General features: G+C 43.4%; 1 protein-coding gene across 14 annotated transcripts in view; it reads left to right on the top strand.

The window, feature by feature from the left end:
- Positions 1 to 5,688: 5,688 nt before the first annotated feature.
- The window catches only part of GOLM1 (golgi membrane protein 1), a 34,871-nt gene continuing 24,554 nt past the window's right edge, over positions 5,689 to 16,005 (top strand). Inside the window, exons 1-5 of one of the 14 annotated variants that reach the window (XM_065045867.1) lie at positions 5,689 to 6,041; positions 8,032 to 8,081; positions 11,524 to 11,570; positions 12,114 to 12,159; positions 14,023 to 14,195. In XM_065045867.1, the coding sequence (XP_064901939.1) occupies positions 14,067 to 14,195 (129 nt within the window). In that variant the 5' untranslated portion in view covers positions 5,689 to 6,041; positions 8,032 to 8,081; positions 11,524 to 11,570; positions 12,114 to 12,159; positions 14,023 to 14,066. Of the gene's footprint in view, positions 6,042 to 6,321; positions 6,428 to 7,366; positions 7,610 to 8,014; positions 8,082 to 11,523; positions 11,571 to 12,113; positions 12,160 to 14,022; positions 14,196 to 16,005 lie in introns of those variants that run through there. The other 13 variants (XM_065045872.1, XM_065045874.1, XM_065045873.1 and 10 more) reach the window with 13 other exon arrangements.

Consider the following 16,005-nt stretch of genomic DNA (forward strand, 5'->3'; position numbering starts at 1 on the left):
ACTGGTTTTCATGCTTGGTTTTCCCTGTTGGTTGATCTTGAAACGGTGTTCTGACTAGAAAAGACACAAGATAAAATCTTGGGTTTTAACAAGTGAGCGACTATACTCTTTTGGCTTTGAGAGGGACAGGATTTTACTGAAGAAAAAGTATGCTCAGCTAACACCATAGTTTCGGTTAAATTCCAGTGTGAGTGTAGGGTCTGAAGATGAGGATCTCCTTCAAGACAATGGCTCTTACATTTGCTTCCTCTGTACCTCTGTAATGTAATATTATTTTTTTTTAATGGGGGGTGGAGGTGTGGGGAGAGGGCTGTGCATAAGATGCTTTCAATCTGGAAAGTCAGGACAAGTCTGTCGTTACCATGCTACTCTGTGTGACCAAAAAGGTGAATTAAAAACAACGCCCTAAATCTTGCCTCATCTAGACCAGAAGTTTGAGTTATTCTTACAGTTCTTCAGTATTTAGAAATCACTGTAAGACTCAATCTTTTCTCATTAGCTCTCATGGCTGACCATTTTATATGTGTGTATTGTGTTTTCATAACAAGAAGAAAGAATACAGAGTTTTAAGTATTAGTGCTGTGAAAGCTTCCATAAAAAACAAACCCCTGTCAATCCTTCTGTTCCAGGATGGGCATTAAATATTATCTGAAATACCAACAGTTCAAGGAGTTTTAAAAGGCAGGACACACATGAACGACATAATAGTAAGGGAAATGGCTAACATGGTATGTAAGCATTTGATTTTTCATTTCATTAAAAAATATCTGGGTTACTAGCAATACATATACAAAAGTGAAAAGTGATTGCCAAAATTCACTCTACACCAGCTCTATATAATTTCCCTGGTTATGAGACAGACAATCATTATCAAACCTAAGATTTTCAATTACTTGCTTGGGGCTGCATGGAAACCAACGGCAGGGATGGGATTCAAATAAAAGTTCTTAAAATCTGTTGTCTCTGCTAGACCAATGCTTTCTTGCTTGACTACCATGGACAGAACAAAACATTTAGTATCTTTTAAAGATGAAGTGAGAGCACTGCTGTAGTATGGAAGAGGAATAGTAAGACATTTATTTTTGTCTTCTGACTGCAAGGCAGTGTGACTTAAAAATGCACTTCTTCACAAGTAGGCAGAAAACTATGGAATTTGAAGGAAAGGCTATATCCACGTCTCACACACGTTTAAACAGGGCAGATCAAGGAAGAGATCAGCTGCTTGCGTGATCAACAGAGGTTGTGATTACAGCTACGTTTTACAGGCACTCAGGAATTCAGGTAACACACGAGATTGCACGGAATCATGGAAAACACTTTTTGTGTTTGAGATGTACTCTGCATCCAAGCCACTGAGGTAATACACTTTAATTAGCTAATGAACCTTCAGAAGGGCCCGAACTAATCAAGCAGGGTTTGATCTATGCCTTCTTAATGGTCGTAACATGGCACTTAAAAATGGTATAGCTCTTTCCCCATATGTTATAAAGGTAAATAATTAGCACCCTTGTATTTCATTTAATGAAAAAAACACAATGCAAAATCAGAAGATATTCTCTAAAATAGAAAAGAGAGAGGTACTGGGGGGGAGGAGGGGTGGTTAGCATTAGCGTTTTACATTCATGGAGATATCAGAAACACCACAGAAAGCGTAGACACTGGGCTGGTAATATCTAAAAGCTGTAGATTGTACAAGTCAAGTAACTGTATGTCAGCCTCCCACAGTAAAGTACGCCTGCACTTCAGAACAACCTTTCTACATGGATTAACTCTCTTGATTTATTTGTCCAGGAGTTTAAGAAAAAACAGATGGACTTTTTCCATAGCATCAACTGCAAAGTACTTTGTACCTCAGGTGTTTTATTTTTACAGATATTTTAACACCTAGCAAAACCTACTGCTTACCATGAAGTTTCTATGCAGAGTCCTAGAAACATGACAAAACTCCTATAATAAAGTCATGAGCTGAATACTGTTATCTTTCATGAGATAACTCTCAATGCTAAAGAAATGTGCACCACCATGAGTTTTTGTCGGGGATTGGCTCAAGGAGCACAGACATGAGTTCACCAAGCAACTGTACGAGCAGAGCCCATTTTAGTTGACATAAGTAGGCCTTAGTTAGCTTGTCTATTAGGCCGTGGGAAAGGGGGGAACGGAAAAGTACTAACTAAGGCAGGGTTAGGATATTTTTGAAGAGATAAGAGTCAGAAGAATGTGGGATGCGCATAGCTAGCTAAACCCAAGTAGGTGGAGTAAGTAAATGTGCTTAGCCTATTAGATAGAGACAAGTATGCATAATTATGGTATTTGGTATAAATGCACGCTATCTCGGGCAATAAAGTTGAAGTATGCTTTATCACTCATATTGAGTCGGCTGCATTTCTTCCTCCGTCCGCTCGGGTCTGGAACTCTGATGGGACTTTTCTCTGCAAGTTTTAATTTTTCTGACACAGATAAAACAACATTTGTTCCTCTACCACTGACTAATGTGCTGACTTTCAATTTTTTGCACGTGAATGCATCCTGGTTTCAGTGCTATGCCAGTTATATACAAGTATAATCAATGATCACACATCTATTGCTGTAGTTTCAGTTAAGCTAATGATAAATAACAACTATTACATAGATTTGGGTGCTTTTAATCCCTTTTTCTCAAAGAACATCTAATTTTCTTCAGTTTAAACAGTAATTTTGATTTTCACAAATACCTCTGGAACAGATACAAATTGTAGAAGCGAACCACCTCCAGCAGCCCTCTGCAAATTGCTTTACTTCTAGATTATGCTCTTGAGACACAGCATTTAGGCAGCAGTAAGTCACTAACACTCAGCCCTAGTATGCAGCATTTTTTAAGTGCAAATCTGGCTTCTTTCTCAAGGTCACCTCTGTCCTGGGATGAGGGTCATGCTGTCCCTGTGATGCCCATAGAGTCAACCCCTTATCAAGTGTATTGCTTCTAGTATGGGTCCCAAGAGGTCTTGCTGAGATCCTCAGCCTTTCTGCCGATTAATGTATGTAGGTGTGTGTTCCTATTGGCTTCAAAGCAAAGTTAGAATTGTCCTGGTTTTGTTAAAAACAAGTTTCTCTTTCAGTGAATTCTGCCTGTCAGCTAAAGCCTCCATATTAGCTGCATTTTCCTGGAGAACCAGACACATGTTTTGGTAAACCTAGCAATGGAATGCAAACTTATTGATAAGCACGGATGGACATCTCGCGAGAGGGGCGACGAGAAACAAGTTACCAAGAAACTGACCAACTGTGTATAACATTCCATTCACGTGAATGCTTCATATAAAAGTGCGAGATCACGAGGATCTCGTCCCTTTTCCCTTTTTGCTTATGGCCGACATTAGGAGAGGACCTTGCTAGTCGTCCCTGCGAACTGAGGCCTAGTGACAGACTGAATCCAGCTCCGATTGGCTGCAGAGTCCAATCCAGGACTTTGGTTGCCGGCTCTGCAGTTGCTGAGACTTTCAAGATTGGTTTTGTATATTTTGTATTATTTTCTCTATTCTTATTAGTAGCATTACTAAAACATTGTTAATTTTTCCAACTCTCTTCACTCTGTCCTTCTTTCCCTCCTGATCGCCTGTGGGAAGCGGGGGAGAGGGAGGGGCAAAAAGGGGGAAGCGGGGGGGGGAGAGGGGGTTAACAATACATCTGCCAGGGTTTTATTGTCACCCCGCAATCTTAACCCTCGACAAGAATATAGTTCTGAAAGACCATCATAGGATTGTGAATATGCAGCAAACAGGAAACTGCACTGAGTGGTCTGGCTGTTGAATGCCATCCATTTTGTTCTTCTAAACCAAAATGAGCGGTTTTCTTTCAATAATTCTTTGCTTTACTGTGTTTATGTCCAAAGATAAAAACATGTATTTTTGTTAGTTCTCTGTTAAAATACATGGCTACTAATTTTTTAAATAGAGGTATGTTTTTATTTATGTTGCATGCTCTACTAATTTTTGTGTAAAATTGGTTATAGCTGTAGTTTAAAGTATTGATCAATAGGGAAAGAAATTATGGCTATTCAGATTAAACAGAGATTAGATAGAGCAGCTTTTTTGTTCATGTAAGAACCATTGCTCTGTAGCATCTAAGCTTTTCACAACTTCCTCTCTGCCAGTATCAGCCGCTGATGTTTTCTGAAACACTGTTAAGTGATGACTGTTTATAAACATTTTGAACTAGTTCTGTCACTGTGTTTAAATGTGTTCTTCCAATCACTTTTGCAAACTTGTAAACTGTGTAGTGCTGTATTTTTTTTTAAGTTAACTTCTTCTCATTGGATCCATACTGCGGACAGTGCTGCAATTAATCTTCACTCTATTGAAGATCAGCTTGATAATCAATAAGGTTTTGAGTCTTGTCAGTCATTTCTGTATCTAAGTGATTTTTTTCCCTCCTTTCTGCCCCCCCCATTTTCTGGACAGAACTGCCTCTACTCAAGACAACCTCATAAGCCAGGGAAAATAATGGGGTTATTTCTCCAGCATTTTCAGTTGCTTGTAAGCAAGCAGGGCAAAATCAGTCCGTCAGCATTCCCAGCTGCAGACAGTCCTCATTTCTTTTTTGCTGCTTGCAGAGTTATTCCTAATGAATATTTGCACTAGTATTTATTTTTAATGTCTTCTTGTCATGCTGACAAAGACAAATGAACTCTTTTCTGAGTCTCATTGTGTTTTTATAAAACTCTACAAACAGTTCAGTTCCCTATACATTGGAAACCCTATTTCTAGTCAAATTATAATTCTAGACATAAGCTGTGCTGGGCTGCTAAAGAAGGATCAATTTTTCCTTAAAAACTGAAAAAGAAGAGAAAAAAAAGCTTCCACTTGAGAAACCACATATCTCCCTAACTAGTGGGATATGATCCAACATAGCTTTGAACTTGTCAGAAGAAAAATCTGTTTCTGAGCTAGACAAAGCTATGGTGTTAAAAAAAAACCACAAAAATCTGTCCTATGAAAAAGCTAAAGTGCAGGTCTTACACTGATTAATTTTTAAACTGTCTTCAAGAACTAGAAAAAGGGTTGTATTCAGCACTATCCACAGACATGTGGAAGATCACTTTTGTTAAATTTGTGCTTTGTCCAGTTAGGATTTTTTTGTTGTTGTTAGATCTATCATATCATCAAAGAAATGGATCTCAAAGTAATAGTTCCTATCAAAGATCAATAAATTCCTTTGCATTTTTCACAATTGCCGTTGCAGCAATTTTTATGCTCTGCTTTTACTCTGTTCATGTTACATCAGTAAAAGCTGACAACATGCAGATCCAGATGGTGGACGATGTCCAGCTGAGCTAATAACCATGGCAGAAACACGTTGCTTAATTTTTGGTTGCTGCTTTTTACTTTTAAATTTTTGAATAAATACCCACTTCATACATCTGGCTGTCAAAAATAAATATTAAAACAGCCTTACTGAGTTTTATTTCACTCGCCTCTTATCTCCGACACGCAGACCTTCCCACACGTTGCTTTCCAGAAACTCAAGGCCCTCTGGTCGGGACTGGAAATTCTCACCTCGGCTAATGGGGTTGGGGCTTTGCCTGAGCTCCTGGGCGGGGACGGGCCGGCTGGGGGACAGGGCCGGCTGGGGGACAGGGCCGGCTGGGGACAGGGCCGGCTGGGGGACAGGGCCGGCTGGCGGACAGGGCGGGTGGCGGACAGGGCGGAGGGTGCCGCTCCCGGCGGTTACCGCAGGCAGGCGCGGACGCTCGGCTCTGCCGCAGCCCAGACTCCGCCGCACAGCTCGACCGCTCCTGAGGCGGAGGCGCCGCTGGGACAGGGGAGGCAGGGCGGCCCCGCGGTGTCTCAGGCGGGGGGCGCCGTGGGGTGGCGCGGGGGCTGGGTGGCGGCTGCCCTGCAGCGTTCGTTGCCCCTGCGGCCGCCAGGCTTCTTCCGCGCCCTGCGCGTCCCCTCCCCTGCCCGCCGTGCCTCCTGCCGCCGCCCCTCTCCCTCGCAGCGGGCTCCGGGGGCTGCGGGAGGCGCGGCGCCGGCCGCCGCGTTCCTGGCTCGGCACGGCAAGCTGAGGTGAGCGCCCGAGGCGCCGCGGGCTGGGCTGGGGGCTGTTGCGGCCGGGCCTGCCGGAGTCCGATCCCCTGGCGCGACGGGCGCTGCGGCGACTGAGGCAGACGGCTGGCGGAGGCAGGCGGGCCGGCCCGGGCCGGGCGGGGGTGGACGGCGCGGCGTGAGGGACCGCGGGCCTTGGCCTGCCGCCGCCTGGCTGGCTCTGCCCCGCCGGGCTCGGCTTGGCCGGCTTCAACAGCCGGTGGCCGGCGGGGGGCGGCGAGCGGCGTCTCCAGCGCGGGGCGGCAGCACTGGTGTCGGCGGGAGGCGGGCGGTGGGGCCGGCGGAGCGGGCGGCAAGATGCAGCCCCGGGCGGGCTCCGTCCCGAGGGAGCTTCCCCGTCTCCGCGGGTGGGTGCCAGCGAACGTACCGGGGCGGCTCGTGCGGGCTCATCTTGCGTGCGTGCCTGACAGTAGTAGCGCTTTATTTTATCACTTCTTCTATCAAGTCCCTCTTTGGGTCTTTTGCACAGAGAGGAGGGCGTTGAGCCCAAAACAATTCCCAGCGGAGGTAGGAACAACGGCGGTGTTACAAATCAGAGGGGGCCACAACAGGGTGAGGTAGTCTGGCCTAGGTGCCCCTTCCCGGGAAGGGTCGGACCGAGTGGCCTGTCGAGGTCCCTTCCCTCTCGGGCTGTGACCTGAAACTGTCCCCCCTCCTCCTTCAGAGGCAGCCCCGCTTCAGACGGCTCGCTGCTTTCCCTCCGGCGGCAGACGCGGCTGTGGGGGTCTCTTGTGTCCTTACCCCGCCGGGGTGGCTGATGGCCTTTCGCAAGTTCGTGCCTCCAGAGGCATTCCCACTTCTGCTTGGAAAAGCGTTTCCCCCACCTCCTCAGAAATGTTGGCTCAGCTGTTGGGTACACAATCAATATTGTGTTTATTTCCTGCACCCAGAGGACTTATCTTGCTTTGCTTTCTTGGATTCCATTGTCGACTTAAAAGATGGGAGTAGATGATCAGGTTTTTAATTGATCTTGCTCTTAGCTTGAGTCTTTTAAAATGGCCCTTCGTCTTACATGTTAACAGCACTTTGCTCATAAAGAACTATTTGTGATGTTGATTTTTTTTCTAGGTGGTGTGTGCGTGTTTTACGGTGAAACCATGCGTGTAGTGTTGCAGGGCTGGGGAGATGGTAGCTATTTTGTAATTTTCTCACCACATATCTAAACTTACTGTACACTATTGCCAAATATTTTATTTTTTAAGATTGAGAGTATGTCCTGTTAACTGCGATCCTAACAAGATGGTCCGTGTTGCATGGGAAAGATACAAACAACAAAATCTTGTCGTAAACAGAAATGAAGTGTCTGATTAACTGTTGAGATTGTTCTGGTGTATACGCTTGCTTGTTTAATTTTATTTTCATATGCGGTATTTTCAGGCAGTAGTAGTATCGTCTGCAAGTACACCTAGACAGCACGTCTGGAAACTTTGTGTGGGTATTTTGGAAAACTTTGTCAAGTTACTCTTGGTTACCTAACTTCCTTCATCAGAACAAATGCCTACTTTGAACCTCTGTTCAGCTACACACCTGTAAGTCTCTTTAATCGGACAAAGGCCAGGATACTGTGGGTAATTGGTTACTAGCTTCATGTAAAGTAGTAATTTGAAAGAAGAGAGACTTCCTGAGTTGAAAAATAATTAGTGGATGAGTGGTAACAACAGTCACCCTCTTTTTCATTCTCTCTGGTCTGTTACTTCTAGTTTAAAATGCATTAGAGAAGGAAAAACTATGATTTGGATTTAGTTATCAACTGATAGTTATTCCTGAGAAGGATGAGAGTGCGGTTGCTGAACGTGTTGTGGTGTAAATGCTTCAAATGCTTCTACCCTTCCTGTTCCTGTGAAAAGTTTAACCTGATAGTTTGGGCAACAGTGACTCAGTGGCATCCTGTGGCATCAGTGTTTGAATTTCTTTTTTGTTTTTTTTTTTTTTGGTGGTTGCCACTTTGAAGTGCACGAGTACAGAAGTTTGAAAACTGGCTGTTGCTGGATGTTTCAGGAGGTGGGTTTTCTTTTTTTGTGTGTGGGGTTTTTTTTTGTGTTTGTATGTGTTTGGGTTGTGGGTTGTTGGTTTTTTTTTTTTGTTTGTGTTTGTTTTTGGTTCTAGTTATTTAAATTCCTATGGAAAGCACTGAGAAAGCTTGTGGTCAGCAGGCTTGAGTTTGTTGTAGAAACTCCTTGGCCTCTTTTGACTTGCAAAGAAACGCACCTGCAAACAGCGTTGCTGCAGAGGATGATAAGAAATCTGTGTGTGGTGGTTTATGACAGTGTGTTAGACCCAGTTCCTGACCCGTGTAGCCAGTCAGTGCACCCTTGAAAGCACAAAGGTTGCTGCTGGCTGTAACAAGTTCTCACCATGTGACTGTGAATGATAGTACTTGTGGGTAACATCCAGCCATGAGTGAGAACGAAAAATTGCATTTATATTTCAAGGATGATTGCTACTGCACGTTAACCACACATACAACTGCAAATGAAAGGTTTTGGCTCATTTTTGACAATTCTCCATTTCCACCTGCCCCCAAACCACCACCTTTTTTTGAAAGACTGGGCACACAGGTGTTTGCTTTCTGATTCACTGTTTTAAAAATTACTTTTTGAAATGTGTTGTGTTTTGTTGTTGGTTTTGTTTGGGTTTTTTTGATAAAAAAAGTTTCTAGTACGTTTTAGTCTGATTTAGTCATGTGTCAGCGTAACTAACTAACTGTTGTCAGTGGAAGAGGTTTTGATTAGCTTGCTTGGTTAAGCTGGTATATTTTTATTCAAGCAGTCAGACGTAGGAATTTCATAGCAATATCTGAAAAAACAGGTCGTTTATTCCAGAATCTCACTGAGAAATTGAGGAGCCTGCCAAACATGAGGATGACACCACTGTCTGTTTGCGGGGGTCCCTTGGTGGGAGGAGGTTTTCCCTGCCTGGGGGACAGCCTGTCAGCTGATGTGGTTGGGATGGGCTTGTGTGTCTCCTCAGTGCTGTCCAGTAGCCCTCAGGTCCTCGTAAATTTTTTTTCTCCCTCTTTTTTGTTGCTGGTCATGGCCCTGTCTTTCAAAAGGGGTTTTCCTAAGGCTCTGTACTCACTTGGAGGCAAAGACCTCCAGGTAAGATGCGCCTTCGCTTTTCAGTGTCTCCTCCAGCTGCATGTGGTCTCCATATACTTCCCTGACTTAGGCTGGCTTTCACCAAGCACTGGCTGGGTGGTGGAGTAGGCGGTCGGTAGGCAGGTAAGCAGGCAGGGGATAAGAGACTTTGACACAAGTGTATGGAGCCAGATGAGATCCATTCACGGGTGCTGAGGGAGCTGTTGGAGGTGCCACTTTCCATCATTTATCAGCAATCCTGGATAACTGGAGTGGCCCCACTTGGCTGGAAGTTTGCAAATGTGACACTTGTCTACAAGAAGGGCCAGAAGGAGGATCTGGGGAATTACTGACTTGTCAGTCTGATCTCGGTGCCGGGGAAAGCCATGGAGCAGATCATCCTGAGTGACATCACATGACACATACAAGACAACCAAGTGATCAGGCCCAGCCAGCATGGGTTTCTGAATGGCAGGACGTGCTTGACCAACCTGATCATCTATGACAAGGTGACTCACTTAGTGGATGAGGGAAGGGTTGTGGATGTTGCCTATCTAGGCTTCAGTAAAGCCTTTGACACCACAGCATTCTCCTGGAGAAACCGGTAAATCTTGGCTTGGACAGACATACTTTTTGCTGGGTAAAGAACTGCCTGCATGGCCAGGCCCAAAGAGTTGTGATGGAGTCAAATCCAGTTGGTGGCCAGTCAGAAGTGGTCTCCAGGGCTCAGTATTGGGGCCAGTTCTGTTTAATCTCTTCATCAATTATCTGGATGAGAGAATTGAGTGCACCTTCAGTAAGTCTGCAGATGACACCAAGTTGGGTGGGAGTGTTGATCTGCTGGAGGGTAGGAAGGCCATACGGAGGGATGTGGACAGACTGGATCTATGGGCTGAGGCCAATTTTATGAGGTTCAACAAGGCCAAGTGCCAGGTCCTGCACTTGTGTCACAACAAACCCAGGCAGTGCTACAGGATCAGTGAAAAGTGGTTGAAAAGCTGCCTGGGGGAAAAGGACCTGGGGGCGTTGATTGACAGCCGTGTGCCTATGTGGCCAAGAAGGCCAACAACATCCTGGCTTGTATCAGAACCAGTGTGGACAGCAGGACTAGTGAGGGGATTGTCCTCCTGGACTCAATGCTATTGAGGCCCCACGTCAAATCCTGTGTTCAGTTTTGGGCCCCTCCCTACGGGAAAGACATTGAGGTGCTGGAGAGAGTTCAGAGAAGGGTGACGAAACTGGTGGGGAGTCTGGAGAAGAAGTCTTATGATGTATGGATGAGGTTCTTAGGGACATGGTTTAGTGCTAGAGTTGGGTTGTGGTTGGACTTGATGATCTTAAGGGTCTCTTCCAACCAAAATGATTCTGTAATTCTTCTCCACCTCCCACCCACAGCCCCTCAGGCTGTGCACTGCTGTTTTGAATTCTTCGTCTGTTCTGCTTTTTGATGCTTGGCAGGTCTCATGCAAATACATGGAGCTGGGCATTGTGAGCAGAGACACTTGGTTTTCCTTCTGGGACTCTGAAGTACACAAATTGTTTTGCTCTGTCTTTGCCTCTGATGTCTTAGTCTCGATACTTAGTAATCATGATTGTTAATTATCTGTAGTGGCAGATTGCTGGATACCAGCTATGCTCCTTCAGCTGAGTACAGTAAAAGAAGGAATTGCTCAGATTGAGAATATATTATATTTACGCAGGAAATAAAAGTATGCTATATATTAGTTTGTTGAATCTCTCAGAATGTAAAACATCTCCCGCTTGGTGAACCACTGCTAGGTTGGCAAAGCAGAAGGATGAAATCTGCTGTTCAGAAGTCAGGAATTTTATGCTCTACCAAATGTAGAACATTATGCATGCGATACAGCATCTCATTTTCACATCTGTAGTAAATATTACTGAAAGATGGATTCCTTCTTATTCAGTAAAATCACTTTCTTACTTACAAAATCAGAAATGTATTTCATTTTCAACTAAAATAACTGTGCCAAGCCAGATGTTTCCTGGAAAACAGCATGTATAAATACGTTTTCATGTAAATATAGTGACCGAGATTGCATATCTCCCCTCCAAATGTGTGCGTGTGTGTATCCATGATAGAAAGTGAAACAGTTTTTATTTTTAAACTGGTGAGAGAGGGAATATCAGCATTGCAACTGTTTTGGACCTGTGCTGTTCAGATAGAAGATGCTTCGTGTGTTTCACCTCTTTACTCTTCCTTTTTCCTGTTGAGCATAAAAATATATTCCCCATTAACATAAATTATTTAAGGACAAACAACACTGGATTTTCTGGAGACAACAATGTACTGAAGTCAAACATGCTTTAGTGAAATCAACGCTTTCTTGCCTGCTTATTTTTAATAGCTGAAAACGGCAGAAGAGTTGCTGAGGCTGCTGGATTCGTGTGCTCTGTAAGTGTATCAGCATTCCTTTATCATGGTTTTGTGCCTGTGTTTTAAGCTGCACGGTGAACTAACCATTCTTCCTTTGCTTTACCTCTGAAAATTTTCGATCTAAATTTTCGATCTAGTCCCATATATTTATCCAGTAGTTAAATTACAGTGCAAGTTGTTACTGCTGACAACACAGACTACTTTCTCTATTTCTAACTGCCAGGAGGAAAATGCCAACTATTTTATTCAAGTAATACTTTGAGTGGTGCACTGTGTATTACAGTCTATGTTTTCAAGTGTGCCAACTAATACTCTTGCAGTGAAGAACAGCTTATGAATGACTTAATGGCAGGTGCCATCGTATGTTTTTGAAATGTAGTATTTTGTTCTAGTAAGCAAAAGTAAATTCATTATCTTGTCCTAACTGATGAGGCAATGCTGATCATCCCCATTTTCCACCTCTCTTTGTCACCACTGTGGAGATGTGTGGTTCTTGATTTTCAGGGAATCTGTGTAAGGCGAAGGCTTACTTCTCTGTACTTCTGGCTCTGTACTTCTCAGGCGCTCCTCTTAGGATGGCACAGCCGGAGAATAGTCTGTGCAAGATGTACGTGTTTCTGCAACTCTTAGCTTTGTATTGGAAATTTGTGCATGACTGTGTGTGTTTTAGTCTACTGTATCTTATTTTCTTCGCTTTACAACAAAAATGCATGGTTCCTCTTTATGCCTTTGCTTTTTCTGTTGACCTACTTCAGCTGTATGTGGCCCCACGGTTGTCCACTGGAGCTGTGCTGCATGTGTTGGTTTGCTCCACAGCTGAGGTTCATTAGGCAAGAAGCCCGAGCTTGGGGTGTTTGACCTGTGGAAACACACATAATTTTTTGTTTGTTTGTTCGTGGGTTTTGTTGTTGTTGTTGTAGTTGTTTGTGTTTGGGTTTTGGTTTTTGGGGGCAGGGGGTCTGTATTTTGTGTGTGTGCATATGTACACAAAGAGGCAGCATTTTCAGGAGGCCACGTTTTACCCTTAGGCTCTATATATACCCTATTCTCAAGTACGTACAAATTTACAAACTTTTCAAATGAACAAGTAGATTCAAAACCTTCACCAGTCTGGCAGTATTGTGTACTCCCTGCTAACAAAAGAGGTTTTTATCTTAAATTGAATGCGAAGAGCAGAGGGTACTTGTGCACACTTAGGTGTAGATGAGCTGTTGAAGGACTCAATGTAGTCAACATGCAACAGAATCAGCGTTTCTGGTACTTGCTTACTGCTGGCAGCACCTTTGTGTGAATCCTGTGATTACCTGGTAGGTCCACATGCAAACTCTTTGAGCTTTGCTACCATTTATTAATTTTTAAATACACTACAACCTGTGAATTGCATCCGTAGAGAAGAGGTTGGTTTATTTAAGAGCATGCACGTTGAGAGACTGTATAATATATTAATAGTAAATGTACCCTTTTCAGATTTAGTTAGTGTCTTGTGATGCATCTGTGTTTGCTGTCTGCTTGATGTTCTGTGCTCATTTTTTTCTGGCTTCCATCTGCAGGCGTGCAAAAAGAAAAAAAGTTGATCTAAGTTTACAAGAGAACAATGTTACAAACTCTGCCCAAGATTCTTAGTGGAGCTTGAGGATTCATTGAACTGGTTGCTGTTGCACTCATGAAAACCAGATTTTATCATTTCATAGGGTGCATATCACCTATTTAGAACAGAATTGCAGTACCCTTATCCTTGCTTTTCTGATAAGATGGGTTGTTTTCATAAACAAGCCAAGTCTCAATAGCAACCAGTAGTACCCTTGGTACTGCTCATTTGTTAAAACAAGGTTATTTATTTTCTGTTAGGAGCAGAGAAAGCAGTTGAGGATCAAAACAAACATCACTTAATGCAGTTTATGGATTACAGTCAATGGAGTGTCTGCTATTCTTTTTTCTATTTTTGCATTAAAGTATTGTGGTTCAATCTAATGTATTTATTTATTTATGTACAAACTTGGAACCAAAAAGTTAAAATAGTATTATCAGAGGAACAGGTTGAAACTCCCCAGGTTTGGGAAGCGAAGTGTAAGTTACTCTTGAAACAGTGAGGCTACGTTTATTTTGTGACAAAACAGGATAACGAGGAATCTGTCCTCTGTCTGTAGACCACTGTTGCTTAATTAGGTTTTTGGGTGGAATATATGATAAAAAGATGGCTGATTTATTCTGTTTATTGCAGATTTTCATTATATTGTTAGGAATATTTAAGACTTTCCTGTCAAGTCCGTGTGAAGCTTTATGTACAAGCTAGTAGTGTGAGATGGCTTTTCTTTGTCCTTCAGATGGAAATATCTAGGCAGTGTGCCTTCCTTGCTTGATGTAGTCCCTTCATGTGAGAGGTGTTGCATTATTGCAATGAAAGTTTTGTTGTATATATAAAATAGCCATAGTGGAGGATGCAATATAATGTGTCCATTTTAATTTGCAGGTTTCCACACTGTTGTGGTTCTCTGGGCTTGTTTTTTCCTTGAAATGGTAGGGCTCGGGAACAGCTGCAGAGGGATGAAGTCTCCGCCTCTCCTCGTGGCCGCGCTCATTGCGTGCATCATTGTTTTGGGTTTTAATTACTGGATTGCAAGTTCTCGCAGCGTGGATCTGCAGGTAACTTTCCTATTGCTCTGCATGTCATCTTGTACTTGTGTGGGTAATAAACATAGTCCACAAGGAGGACACTTCCCCCGCACATGGTGGGCCAGGAGCTTCAGCTTCTTGTAGGAATTCTCACAAATATTACAGCTGTTGCTTTTCAGTACTGGGAGCTAGGGGGAGTGCGAGGAATGCCAGTTTGTGGGTGAGAGGGATCCAAAACTTGAAGACCTGCATTTCTGACACTTGTCATTTCTGCTTACCCGAAGCATTCAGCTATCTTGTGCTGTTTCAGTTTACAGATGTGACAAATGCCATCCTCTGTTTTTCTTCCCAACTGTACGCTGAGACTGGCACTCCATTTTTAATTTGAATGGGCATTTGCAATTTGCTCATCTCCCTAGTTTTTTTTCTTACATGATCCGTAAGAATGTGTGTATACTTTCCCACCAAGTACAAAGAAATTTAGCTTGTTCAGAAATAGTGTTTAAAAATCTGAATTTGTGTTTCTTAGAAACCTCTCCTAAAGTGGGCACACAACTTACATGGAATAGTTACCTTGTCTGCCAGTTTTGTGACAGTAACTGTCAGCTTGGGCTTTAATTCTTTCTGGAGCTTGCTTTCTGAACTTGAGTATGTGAATAAAGTTTCTGTTTTGTGACCGTGTATGCAGGATGTGTTTTGTTTTGTTTTGTTTGTTATTGTTCCTTCTTGTTTTTAACACACAAACCTAAAAACTAACAACCTGGTGATTCAGTATGGCTGGTGAGAGCTCCTTCCCAGTTTTTGCGTTGAATTTGTGTCCACTTTGTAACTGAGCTCATCTTGGCATCAAGTTGGCATATGTAGGAAGTGATCTCCTCTTCACCTCAGTGGGCACGATTCAAACAGGACACGTGCCTCTGGCTTTGCGCCTAGGGGTGTGTCTCAGCTTTTCCTTGGTGGAACGTGTGATGCCCCATCTTCTGGGGCTCTCATCATCCTGTGTTTTCCCTTTAGTCAGTGGCCTCAGAGTGGTGGCTACCAGCAGGTTGTAGCTATGTCAGTACTGCTGGAGCTTTGCTGTCAGCCCATTATTTTGTTGGCAATACTTTGCAGCTATGGTGACTGGAGTGGCGTAAGTACTTTCCTTTGCTCTTCCAGATAAACTGCAAATCTTTTTCCTTCCCCTCTCCATTCTCTCGCTTTCTATGGCAGAGAAGCGGAGTAGGTGGGCAGTAATATGCGGAGTACTGTGGTGTAAGAAGATTTGGTCCATTTTCTTGGAGTCTTGGAAGATGGACAGTTTTTGTTGTATCTACATTTTGATCCACTGGGAATCCCCAGTTCTTTCTACCTGGGTAAATTCTGTTGACCCTCCCTCTCACCCTTCACACCCCCTGCGTCTTTGTACTCTTCCTTGCTGCCAAAGAGCAGTTTTTAACCTGAAGTGTTTAGAAACAGTGTCCTGCAAAACTAAATCAATACTTAAAAAAAGAAACAAGGTGGTATAGCATCAGGCTTCATTCCTTACCTTATGTCTCTGTGTTTGTATGTGGAGTATGTGATGCTGTTGAATTTTCTTCTGATTGCCACTGGTCTTTAAGCAATCAAGAAAAATGATGTGTTTTGGCTTATATGTGTCTTTGTGTAACAGCCGTATGTCAGTTGTTTATGTAAAAGTTGGGCAGTGATGTCCTCCCTCTACGCTTTCCCAGGTCTTCCAGGGAAACTTGTTGATTTGAGAGATTAGTTTTTTCTCTGAGTTAGTTTGGGCTCAGCAGTGGGAATTGAAGTGACTTCAGAGTTGTCTGGATTAAATTTAAAAAATTATTTGACCTTGTCC

Source organism: Columba livia, chromosome Z (genome assembly GCF_036013475.1).
Source record: "Columba livia isolate bColLiv1 breed racing homer chromosome Z, bColLiv1.pat.W.v2, whole genome shotgun sequence".
NCBI lineage: Eukaryota > Metazoa > Chordata > Aves > Columbiformes > Columbidae > Columba > Columba livia.